The sequence below is a fragment of the Nicotiana sylvestris genome, chromosome 3, assembly GCF_000393655.2.
Source record: "Nicotiana sylvestris chromosome 3, ASM39365v2, whole genome shotgun sequence".
NCBI classification, from domain to species: Eukaryota; Viridiplantae; Streptophyta; class Magnoliopsida; order Solanales; family Solanaceae; genus Nicotiana; species Nicotiana sylvestris.
In genome coordinates, this window is record NC_091059.1 from 176961178 (window position 1) to 176973860 (window position 12683).

At 35.0% G+C, this 12683-nt stretch overlaps 3 protein-coding genes across 7 annotated transcripts in view; all 3 read right to left on the reverse strand.

Moving 5' to 3' along the window:
• Positions 1 to 1294: 1294 nt before the first annotated feature.
• On the reverse strand, positions 1295 to 3738 carry LOC104225574 (plant cysteine oxidase 2-like). Of its 3 annotated transcripts, XM_009777407.2 has the most exons (6): positions 3586 to 3738; positions 3310 to 3516; positions 2607 to 2731; positions 2352 to 2493; positions 1638 to 1871; positions 1295 to 1563 (listed from the first exon to the last, which is right to left on the reverse strand). In XM_009777407.2, exons 2-6 carry the CDS (start codon positions 3485 to 3487, stop codon positions 1448 to 1450), a joined length of 795 nt encoding a protein of 264 aa, XP_009775709.1. In that variant the 5' UTR covers positions 3488 to 3516; positions 3586 to 3738; the 3' UTR covers positions 1295 to 1447. The 3 variants fall into 3 exon arrangements, with proteins under 3 accessions (XP_009775709.1, XP_009775707.1, XP_009775708.1); XM_009777405.2 differs by having other exon boundaries at positions 3310 to 3738; XM_009777406.2 differs by having other exon boundaries at positions 1650 to 1871; positions 3310 to 3736.
• A 1606-nt stretch (positions 3739 to 5344) lies between these two features.
• Positions 5345 to 12507, reverse strand: LOC104225573 (nuclear ribonuclease Z). 3 transcript variants are annotated; one of them, XM_009777403.2, is made up of 9 exons: positions 12373 to 12500; positions 10660 to 10719; positions 9777 to 10209; positions 9599 to 9669; positions 9272 to 9367; positions 8511 to 8624; positions 7705 to 7773; positions 7484 to 7558; positions 5345 to 5654 (listed from the first exon to the last, which is right to left on the reverse strand). In XM_009777403.2, the coding sequence occupies exons 3-9, from the start codon at positions 10180 to 10182 to the stop codon at positions 5580 to 5582; spliced, it is 906 nt and encodes a 301-aa protein (XP_009775705.1). In that variant the 5' UTR covers positions 10183 to 10209; positions 10660 to 10719; positions 12373 to 12500; the 3' UTR covers positions 5345 to 5579. The 3 variants fall into 3 exon arrangements, with proteins under 3 accessions (XP_009775705.1, XP_009775704.1, XP_009775703.1); XM_009777402.2 differs by having other exon boundaries at positions 10654 to 10719; XM_009777401.2 differs by lacking the exon at positions 10660 to 10719 and having other exon boundaries at positions 12373 to 12507.
• The window catches only part of LOC138888409 (uncharacterized), a 28900-nt gene continuing 26898 nt past the window's right edge, over positions 10682 to 12683 (reverse strand). The window contains exons 3-5 of the mRNA XM_070170267.1: positions 11719 to 12069; positions 11018 to 11549; positions 10682 to 10719 (exon numbers count right to left, since the gene is read on the reverse strand). Coding sequence (XP_070026368.1) covers positions 10682 to 10719; positions 11018 to 11549; positions 11719 to 12069 — 921 coding nt within the window. The remainder of the gene's footprint in view (positions 10720 to 11017; positions 11550 to 11718; positions 12070 to 12683) is intronic.

A 12683-nucleotide genomic window follows, 5' to 3' on the forward strand; every position in this document is an offset into this window, starting at 1 on the left:
AAAGTTATATCCGCCCTCAACCTCTTTCTGAAGTCCGTAACAGTGTCTCCAATTTCCGTGATATCACTAAAGGTGTTTGTGTATGAAAATCCAACACCAACAGGGGTTTCCAAGAATAATAAGTTTGCAGCTGGAAATATTAATATTAATATACATAATTGTTAATACTATGAAGAGATTTTGATTTCTAATTCTTTGATGAAGGTCTGCAGGATAAATTCAAATGTCTAAAAAGAAAAGGAAATATGAGCTAACAAAAATATTTTTCGATTTAATTTCAAGCTGGGTTGTTATTTAAAATGATCAATCGTTTCAAGACAAAAACTTTAGAAGTCTCTACATTAACACAGAAAAATTACTTCTAATGTTGATTAATTAGAGCAGATATTTGGTTACATAAGGAAGATTATTTTCTTCACAATATCATTATGAAGGATAGAAGGCTCTAGAGCTGAAATTCGCCAGTTACAAACAAAAACTTCAGCTCTAGTGAAGTTCGCCAGTTACAAAACAAAAACTTCAGCTCTAGAGCTGAAGTTCGCCAGTTACAAAAACAAAAACATCAGCTCTAGATCCGAAGTTCGCCAGTTACAAAAACAAAAACTTGCTACTTCAGTACCGTTTATAGAATGCTGAAGTTTTGTGTGATTGCCTTTGTTACTTCAGTCCTATATGCTGAAGTTAAGCGAAAAAGTGGGTACGCTTTCAATTTTTTTTGCAAATGGGGCACAAGTTAAAACGTGACTAAAAAAGCGGGTATAGATGCAAATGCCCGAGACAGTTGTGTCACAATCCATTTTCCATTCCATTTATTGTCCGATATGACAACGCCTATTTTGGAAAATCACATAGTATAACCGCTTCCAAAAATAATACTATATAATATAATTATTTTTTGTACATTTGACTAGCAAATATAAATTATTTTTGATTGACGGGCCAAATGTACAACTTAGACCTTTTTTTTATTTTATGGTTTCTTCTTCGAAGCGTTCACGACTCAAATTGTGTTTAACATTTCGAAAGCTGCTCAATCAGAAGTTTTGACAAAAGTGATGCTCATACACTTCTTATCCAAACATGACTCAAATTTATTACATTCTTGAATCTGATTATTTATTAATCTTCCTATACGTGCAATATTTTTTTTTTCCAACTATACGTGCATTATATCACATTGGCCTTTTTGCCGCAATGATCTTGAAATCCACTAATTTCCTAGTGCCGTGGATTCCAAAAAGTGATATTGAAAAATCAAGGAACGAAGGATACTTTCAACTACCAAACAGATGAGTTGATAAATAGAGGAAGAAATGACTTAATTTGAAAAATATCAACTGAAATTTCTTTGTATGCTCATGTAGCTATGCGAAGAATTGTGAAGAGACCAATTGGAGTCCAAGATTGGCTACTTAGAAGAGTTATATACACAAGCTAATCAAGGTCTTTATATTTGAATTGTAGGACCCTCATATGTTCCCCCTAACACCACGAACTGCTCGTTTTTTTCTTCAAGCCATGCATATCTTGTGCCATCTTCTTCCACCTTCACTTCTTTAACATCTGCAATTCCATTCACAAATTAAATTTAGTAGTCGACAAGCAAACTATTGTAGCTTAAGTACAGACACAGGTACCTTCTGTCATACCGGAAAAACAGTCATAAGTGAAATCTTGATAGTATGTACAATGACGGCCTTCAGATTCCGAGTATGGTGGCCCTAAAACATCTAGTAGAATACATGGTGTTAGAGCTTTGAAGCAGTGCAAATTTCCTCCTGATTTCGGGAATAGAACTGATGCATCGCACGGTGCAGTGATGTCTGCATCAAAATGAACCTTTGCTAGCCGGATTCCAGATTGCTGCTCGCCTGTACCCAATTTTTCAATGCATGTTCGATGAGTTTAACACTGTTCATGTTGGGTCTATGAACAAAGTCTCACATTGATAGCTGAAAATATTAGGAGCCTACATATAAGATGTATGAATCTCTTAATGCATGGTACGTGGGTATGAGGCCTTTTGGGGAAAATCGTGCAGGCTTGGCAAAAAATGAATAATATCACACCATGTTAAGAGTATCAGGCCGATTTAGCCCAACAATACAGTATTTACAATGTAAATCAATTTTACAATATCAGGTCATAAAAATATTTCCAGGCAATTGCCGATAGTAAGTTAAATTGGTAATCTAGATAATATCGAGAGAGGTAGCTTGCTATACATAAGTAAAACTGTAATAGAGATAGTGAAAATATTATTTGCACCATTAGCATTTATAAGTTAAATTGGTGCTCAATAAGTATATATCAATTACGTACGCACTAATTAAAATTAAATGATTTCTTACAATGGTTAAACTGTTGGTGATTCTGCACCCAATCATATGACGTGGCATGCATGGTTCCAGCTAGAAGCTTGCAGAACACGGTCATGCCGGGATGATTATGAAGAGGAATTACCCCACAAGGTGGCAAACAGAAGATCCCTATCTACACATGAGTTAAAATCATGAATTAAAACTAATTAAATTTCCATTGCACCAACAGACTTTTTTCGTTAGTTTAATTTAAAAGATAAAAAGGGACTATATATATATATATACCGAAAATTTGTTGCATTCATGAAGCTTAATGTAGGTGACAAGAGGAGCTTCATCTTCAGTTCCACTTCTACTTGAAAATTCCAAGCTTGGCACTGTAAGCTTGATATCTTCTGGTTCCAGACTATCTGCCCTTAGTACGTAGAAGTTGGTTATGGCATGTAACAAGCTTAATTAATTATCACTAGCTTCATTAAGTCACGTAGAGAAATCTGAATTAATTTTTGAAAGAAAGTATAATCAGCAAGTAGAGGAAATTAACGGCTTGTGAATTCCATATATACACTTTGTAAATAGTAAATCATATTTTTTTGCTGACGTATTTCATATATATTAATCGTTACAAAAATTCATCCTTCTTCTAAGTACAAATTTGATTTGAGAGATCATTAACATAAGTGTCATATACAAGAGAAGGTGGGGAAATAAAACGTAGAAGAGCAAAAAGTATATTAGTAGCACAACTAAAAGACCAAGAGAAGGAAAAGAAAGGATAGGAGTAAAATACATGGAGAGATAAGTTCTCTTATCGATAGATTATCTAAGAATTTTGTTAGCTACGAGAGATTTAACAACAAATTAATGATGAAGTTCATATAATTTCAGAAAGTTTTAGTTCGTAGCTAATTTCAATTTTTTTTGGCAGTGTTGATAGATCTCAATGCTCATAAATATATAAGCAGGCAAAAGTAGTATATATACATACCGAGTACCAACTTTAGTCGGTGGATGTCGGAGGGAGGAGGAACATAGCCAGCCTTACCATTAGCAAACACTTCCTTGCAAGTATCATACAACTTTTGAACCATATTCTTCTCTTTTGGCGATCTCTTTCTAATTAGCTTTCTCCTTTCAGATTCCTTCTTCGTTTTCTTCTTCATCATCTTCTTCGATAAATAAAAATAAGTTCGTCCTGTCAACAGGCTCTTTTTAGTTAACAAAATCCTCCCAATATTCATGCAGGAAATAACAAGTATATTACCTAGCTATAGCTAATCCAAGTTTAACTTAACAAATTTGTGAACTACAGTTACTTTGCTGCAAATCTTGATGTGAATATATGTTGGGGGCAAGTGAAAATAGCCAGCCAGGTGGTGGGGTTGTTTGATAGCTGTAAAATGACGAGGATTTTGCTATTGCTTTATAGTATGATTTTACGTTTATATTACTCAGTTTATGGAAGTCAAAGGTTACAAAACCAGGGGCCATGCAAAAATCATTCCTATGTGCTAGACCAGATAGTGGATTTTTATCCATTTGGAATGCTCTCTCCCTTGTAAACAAATGTACTAATCATCAATCGACAGCTTTCATCACTTCTAATTTCTAAGGATTCCGCACACCATATGACTAATGAATTTCATACTTAATCTTGATTTTAAATTTTATTTCTATTTTGTCGCTTGGGATGCTAGAATGTGTTGTTGCAATTCTCCTATTCACACATGTACCGTTTACCTAACTTTCCTATTTTGGGTTATGCTTGTATAATGATTTTCATGACTTACGTCAAAAAATGAATTTTTCATGCCTAGAATTCTATAGTGTTTCTCTTCCACTTGTAGATTTGTTTTAATTTTAAGACCTCAAGGCCATAAACCATATATAGGCATGTTTATGGGTGTACATGGATAGGGTTGGTTCGGTTTTTATTAAAACTAAACCAAACTGACTATATCGGTTTGGATTGGTTCGATTTTATCGGGTTTTTTTGGGATTTTTTGTTGCATGAATATTGTTTCAATCTTACTTTGTTATTTTCTTTACAAATAAATATATGTTTAGTAAAAATTAAAAAATTAACAAACATGATCTATTAAGCTAATTTTATGAGAGAATTTTGTTAATAACACATGATAGTTACTTTTTTGGTCGTCTGACAATAATTTTTTGTTGATGTATACTTTCAAGGTTAAATGAATTTACTAATTAAACATAAAAATCAATATGATACCTAATTAATGATATGTTCTATTTAATTTTAGATTGTCGAAATACTACTTCAAATTCAAAAAAGATATAAGAATTTAATAAATCTTGACATATGAACATGGAAGAACAAAGAGATTGACCTATTTCGGTAACACTTGATAAGAAAGTGATCATATAACCCATTATTTAAGGTTATTAAAAATGGAGTACTTCATATTTATTAAATATTACATCCCATAAGAAAATCTCAAATATTTCTAGAATTTTTGTAAAAATAATTTTATATAAAATCTTAAAAGTTATATATTTATATGTCGGTTTGGTTCAGATTTTTTTTTTACTTAATACCAAACTAAATCAAACCAAACCTTGTCGGATTTTTTAATCGATTTGGTACGATTTTCCGATTCAGTTTGTACGCCTCTAGGCATGCTCGAAGTTTTAATTCGTTAATTCAGTTGGCTCGTAAAAAGCATTCGAAATTTTGGTGCTTCAAAGTCGCACTACTTATACCTAATGCGCTAGCATGGAAAAAAAATTAAAAATTAAAAATTAAAAATAATCCATATCAAAACATTTCAAACAGAGATTCAAGTCAGATAATATTAAATTCCATCAGTACAGATGAGACTATGCTAGATCCAGCATAATGTAAACTAGACGGACTTTCAGATAATTTGAAGATTAATTTCAACATCATTTTAGTAAGAACATTGTTGTTGTTGTTTAGTAAGAACAACTCCCAGCTTGCACCTAAATGTAAAACATGTTTTCCATGGTTGTTTCTGTTCTACGGCACAGACATAGCGTATTTAATATGGTGACTTGCCAGTATTGGTTACCTACCAAAAGTGTTAATCCCAACATACTACAAGGAATAAGCAAAAAATATCTAAGCTAAATTATATGGCAAAAGTTTCCTTTGCTTTTAGTGCTTTACGTGCAATGAGTCAAACAACAGGGTGAACAAAAAGGAAATTTCCAAAAAACACAAGGGAGAGATTCTAAAATCTAAAGTAGCTGATACGTGGATTGAGCCTTGCGTCAAAAACCTTGTGTAAGTGCAAAAACTCTGCCTGCCAAAGGCGGAGGTATTGCAGAAATAGCCTGCTGAATAACCTGATAAGAAAAAAATTGTTAGAATGATACAAAAGGAAAGAAACAAGTTAGTCCTAGAATTAGATCCTTTCTTCATTAGGGGAAAGAAATTAATTGAGAGAAATTTTATTTGATGTGAGACTCAACTATTTTCAGTTGTATGAGGTCTTCACTGTCCTGACAAGTGTATTCTGCCGTCCATGACTTTTAGTTAATTTCTCTTTTTACTCTTTCTTCTCTCTTCTTCATAACCCCAGAAGAAGAAAGATCCTTCTTTCTTCCTTATTTTCATTTCACAAGGACTCACTGTCCCCTACCCTAAATAAATTCTCTTCCTCCCTTTATTTTTTGGTAATTCTCTTCCCCCTTTACTAAATTCTCTTTCTACTTCTAGCACTTCAAACTATTCTTTTTCCTCTTAAGTTTTCTCACCATCAATCTTCCTCTCAAGCCCTCGTATTATTTTCTGATGATAGTAAAATCTTCATCTTTGACATTGCAAAGTACCAAAAAGCATACATAAATAGTCTGAAACTCCCAATTAATTTGATTTTGGCTTTATTTTCTTGGAACGGATCAAAATATGGACAGCTCCAAAGAACATATTCAATGCTTCCAAAATGTGATTAAGACCCATCTTGGGTCAACAATTTTCAACCATAAAAAGAGGACTAAAGGCAGTACTTGATCAACACGGTCGAACACACCAAACATTTTGTGTAATGCATTGCTGAAATTGCTTTAATAGGTGCAATTGTTGTAGCTCGTCAATAAAAAATTTCTGTTAAAATTTGGAATTCAAATAAAATGTTGTTCTGCCTTATCACATTCATTTTCCTTCAATTCTATTTGAATTCATGTTGTATAAATAGAAAGACTTTAGGTCTATCTAGTACCAATATATTTCTTTGTTCCATACTTGTTATATACTAGTCATTTAAATTGGTTGAATTGTTGTTCATATTGAAAAGAGTCGAGATTGATAAGGAGTTGTTTAATGATTCTCGAACATGTACTTGTTTTGAGTACCTAGTTATTTTCTATCGTTATCTATGGATTGATCACAAGTCGAAATATGGTTAGAGCCCTTATGTGTCTTGAACTTATATTGAATGCGGATAATATAAATTTAGCAACATTTTCTGGTTTTTTTGATAATCGTCAATTAAAAGGAGGCATTTTTCCAATTTTTGTTATAGTTATTGCAGCCACTGAAGCAGCCCAATAAATCTAAGAGTAAAATAAGAAATTGAGAACCTTTTTAGTTCTTTTTCCCTCAAATAACATGGAAAAAGATAGAGAAGAAGATTTAGAAAAGAAAGAACCAAAAAAAGAACAGTAAAGAAGGAATAGAGAAACTCAGAGACAGAGAGTAAGAGGAAGAAAAATAACAAACAATGAAGGAAAAAAAAAGATGTGATGGAAAGAACGAGGAAGAAGATGGTCCAGAAGAGGAGAGAAAGACTTGGCAAGTGGGACCAATTCTAAAACACTTGTCAAGCATAGAATATGCCCTCATACAACTTATGTTGGTTGAGTCTCACACTAAATAAAATTTCTCATTAATTGGTATACAGTAGGAACATGAAAATGACAAAAACCCATTCTTTCCTGATAGTCCTTTAGGTTCCAAAACGCTGTACCTAGGTACGACTGTTGTGAAAAAAAAAATGACAACAATACTAAGTGGCTTGTTATTAGTAGTTCTTTTTAAGAGAATGAAATGACCACAAAGGTGAAAAGTTACAACCAACAAGTAAAGACAGACATAAAAAATTAAAGACAGTTGGATTCCATCTCAATCATAGAAACCACCTTTGTACGAACAAAAATGAGAGAGAGAAGCTTACATCCAACTGATAGCGGGCTGAGAAGTGGATCAAAAGGATTGCTTTGTTCTGAAACTTGTCTGCGAAATTGATGATCTGGTAGCATGTCATCAAAGCATAAAGAATCGTATATCAGACTCCTAAATCATTCTACAACACATTCAGAATTTTAGCTTCCACGAGTTGGTGAAATCTTGGGGTTAATAAAAAGGAATATCAGGAACTTATGCAAAAAGAACCACCTCAGACAGATGAGTATGTCCATATTCTCTTGCGTCATCAGCAGTTGTTTTGTCCTCCACATAAGTGCTCTGTCGAAGAATTAAAATGTATGAGAACCAGTAATGTTGATAAGGAAAATTGAACAAAAGATCTTAACACTGCTAATTTTATCGTACGGCTATGATACTATAATTTGCATAAGAGTGAGTTTAATTTTCTTTGGGATTGGTCAAGTAGAACGATACTACTCCTATCTGAAGTAATTAAAAGATCAGTAAGTTTACTCTCATTGTGTCATCATCATAAGGATAAATGACAGTACTAGTCAGCGACTTTGTAACTACTTATCCTAGAAGCATAACTACATATGTAATGATGCCACAATATGTAATATTTCCCTTTAATATATGAATATTTTCTTTCACAGCCAAAAAAGAGAACCTTCTGCAACAACTCTGTCTATGTCCTCCATCAGTTGATAAACTCATGTTCTAGATATTTGTTGGATATGCAAAGAATGCTCAGGTGACCTATTAAAAATAACTCAGCAACGTGTCCAAAGTTGAAGGAGACAAGATATACAATATCAAAATGTAAAAAATCCAATAGCCAGTCTCACACGTCATCCTCCCTGGAAAATTTGCTAAAATTTAAGAAGGATCAACTAAAATCAATAAAAGACCAGATAGTAAATTAGATATAGACCGGAAGTCAGATAGCCCTTCCAAGGGAGAAAGGAAAATAACTGCAAGGAGTCGCAGAAGTTGTGCATCATGTTATAGACAAGGTACATTATTTTAACAAGTGTTAAATACAAGGAATTTACCTCCATAATGAGGACTTTTGCCCTCAAAACATCAACATTTTCAGTATCCTTTATGAAGTCTGACATTGTATCTCCTGTAAATGCAATTTCAGGTGCTGTTGTTGTGTACGTAATCTGTCAAATCCAAAGGTAATCTTTGTCACACATAAGATATCCAGGAGGATGCAATCTTTTGCAAGATTATGTACTAAAACACGCTGCACCTGTTTCTGAAATGAATTGCTGAATGTTTGCACACAAACTATCTTAAGAAATATAATGGGCAAAAAGGATTAACTCCTCAAATGTGTCCAAAAGTTTTTGAAGTAAACATGGTCATCCCAATGCATAGGTATTCTTACCCTTACTTGATATAGGAAATAGAATCATTATTTTGTACAGTATAAAGTTCTTTGGTTGTTTTGCCCAGCAAAGAAAGACTACAACTCATGGCGCTTATCAGAACCAATAAGATATACAAAAAAGGGTAAAGAGATGGAAAAGAGGCAGACCCATTGGAAAACAAAAAGAGTGTAAAAGATATAGATGGATGTTTATGTAAAGGATTTGCAAACACATTACAGTACTTCTAAAGCAATTATCGATCTAGATTTTTGAGAAAATAATGCAAACAAGTGATCTTCTCAAACCATTACAAATTGAAATCCACCGGGAATGGCTTATAAGATCCATGATACCTTGGGCTTCAATTTAAACCAACACTGAGAAACAAAAGCAATCAGATAAAACTTCTACTATTTGACAATTATATCATGACAGACCTCCACACCTGATAACTTCAACTTCTTAATCTCGTCTCCTGGAAGGCCAACGTATTCTTGCTTGAGCTTCTGCCTTACTGAATATACTATATAACCCTGCAACATACCATAAAAACAAGCCGATTAAAACCTCAGATTAGACACCACTAATAAATATAAAGATCACAATATAAAAACCATAGCGTCCTACTATAGAAGAAGCTTACTCTTGCAGAAAGCACGAAGCAGATTTGTACTTCACATAATCCAGTTTGGACTGGCCAAAAAGAAGCGGGGGTAAGGGGAAATGAGCAGTAATGAGCTCAGATCATTAAGGGAAAATGTTACCTGGCTAGGAATGACATGGTAAGTCTTAAATGCTCTAACTTTAAGATCTTTTCTCAAGTAGAATTCTTCTCCTGCATATGCACAAAGATGCATTCACTTCAACTGCGAAATTAGAGCTAATTCCATTTCTGTAGTAACTAACTGAGTGAGATATATATCAATGCAAGTAGATTTTTACCCACATCCAAACCAATCAAAGTGTGGTTCAATTCTGAGTGATCCATAGATCGGTGAGCTTCAAAAAGCTTCTCAACACTTTGTTTGATAACTTTTGGTACAATAATAGTAGGAGGCTGCATTCTGTAAAGGCCTCGGGTCGCAACATACATAGGCAGTCCTCCAATGTGGTCCATGTGGCCATGGGAGATGAAAAGGAATTGCTGAGAGATGGCACGCTGAGGGCACTTGCCAATATCAAAGGCTAAGTTAAGCGAGGGGACTATTATGCATGTCTCATGACCTGCTATTGATATTCCTTCGAATGAGTATCCTTCAATCTGCAAGCCCCTTTCTCCCTTTTTGCTACTGTTAACCCTCCGATCTGGTTTGATGGATTCAGAATCTTTCGTTGTTTTATTCTCCATTTTGCGAAACACGGATGGACTTTAGCTCTAAAAGTGGGAATCAATAACAGAAGACGGAATAAGGAGCAGAGATACAAGAAGAATTTAGAAGGAGACAATACACTTTCTAACAATTAAGATGCAGGGCAGACGAAAAATTACTTTTGGAGAATCTATGAGATGTTAACTATCAAGTTGTCTAACAGACTCATTTTAACTCAAAGGTTCATTAGGGTAGACTAACTTGGATTAAAGAGGCAATTGAAATCAAATACTATGATGGTAAAAAATTAAACCTGGCTTAAGCTAATTCAGGTTCACATAATTTATACAGATATAAATCAACAAACAAAAAAACAGACATTTAAATAGTCAAAATAAAACTTTCAGGCAATTAAGCTAATTCTCCAACATTCAACAACAACATAAACAACTACCCACTATAATCCCACCAAGTGGGGTCTGGGGAGGGTAGGATGTACGCAGCCTTACCCTTACCCTGGAAGGATAGGGAGATTGTTTACGAATGACCCTCGGGTAAAGAAGGTGAAGGAAGCCCTGATAGCAAGTGATAGCAAGACAAATAGTTAGAAAACTAAATTGGAGATAACAACAAAGAATATGGAAGAAGTACCAATGACAAGTAATAGCAAGATAGTACATTTAGACAAATATGTCCAAGGCAGCACACGAAAATATGACGAAGTCCTGCTAGCAAACTACGGAATTACCGAAGGTAAGTAGTAACAGAACAAGACACGTGGCTATAGCAAACTAAGAAAAAAAGGGTACCATACTAGCACTAATACTATCGAACTAGGGAAGACAAAAGGGAAACGCACGACTACTTACTAACCTTCCACCCTAGTCTTCCACCTCCACACCCTTCTATCTAGGGTTCTGTCCTCGGTCAGCTCAAGTTGCGCCATGTCTCGTCTAATCACTTCACCCCAAGACTTCTTAGGTCTACCTCTACCCCTCCTCTCACCTCCCAAGGCCAACCTCTCACATCTCCTGACTGGGGCATTTGTGCTTCTCCTCTTAACATGCCCAAACCATCTCAACATTGCCTCACGCATCTTTGCCTCCACATGGGCCACTCCCACCTTGTCCCGAATAACTTCATTCTTAATTCTATCCAATCTAGTATGTCCACACATCCATCTCAATATCCTCATTTCCGCTACTTTCATATGCTGGACATGTGACTTTTTGACTGGCCAACACTCTGCCTCATACAACATAGTTGGTCTGACCACTATCTTGTAGAACTTACCCTTAAGCTTTAACGGCACATTCTTATCACACAAGACACCGGAAACGAGCCTCCACTTCGTCCATCCTGCTCCGATAAGGTGAGTAACATCCTCATCTATCTCCCCATTCATCTGAATTATAGATCCCAAATATTTGAAACTCTCTCTCTTGGGAATGACTTGCGTATCGAGTCTCATTCCCGTTCGCCTCCTGGGTAACACCAGTGAACTTGCACTCCAAGTATTCTGTCTTGGTCCTGCTCAACTTGAAACTCTTACACTCTAGAGTATGTCTCCAGACCTCCATCCTTTCGTTAACAACACCTCGCGTCTCATCAATCAGGACTATGTCATCCACAAATAACAAGCACCAAGGCACCTCCCCTTGAATGTGACCCGTCAAAGAATCCATCGCCAGGGAAAACAAAAACGGGCTGAGTGTTGATCCCTCATGCAACCCCATCTCAACCGAAAAGTAGTCAGAGTCTCCTCCTGCTGTCCTCACCCGTGTCTTAGCCCCATCATACATGTCCCGAGTCACTCTAATATATGCTACAGGCACACCTCCCCCCTCCAAACATCTCCATAGAACCTCTCTCGATACTTTGTCACAGGCTTTCTCCAGGTCAATGAACACCATATGCAAATCCTTCTTCACCGCAAATCCAACATTCAATTACATTTAAAACAATTAAACTATCAACCTAATATCAAAGTAATCAAACTAAAAACATATAGTTAACCGTAGGAGCCTCAATAGCTAGTTAGTTGGCCTATTGTTCTTGCCTTTCGTTTTTCTCCATGTTAAATTATCAGTATCACACAATCAAAGCACACAATAAAAAATCAACACAGAAGTATTACCATAAAGCTAAACTAAATTGGAAAAAAGTTGGTACCAATTTATACAAGTAAATTCATATTAATTTATTAAAAAAAGTGAGGGGGAAATAACCAGTCGTTAACCGGCGACGGCGGGTAAGCAGCGAGTGGGGAACGGCTGTCGTGGTCGAGACGGGGGATACTACTTTGTCCTGTTTACTCTACTCCCGTTAGAACCCGTGTCTCTCCGTTTAGCCCTCCATTTATATGTTACTTATTTGGTTGTCAAAATTAAATATGCCAAACTAATAAATGCCAATAATATATGCTAATTTTATTCTAGATTTGACTATGTTAGTCAAATACTATATATATAACTGAATTTAAATTAAAGGATAATTTTAAATTTATTGATAAAGTTTTTAAATTTGAACAAAAATAAAA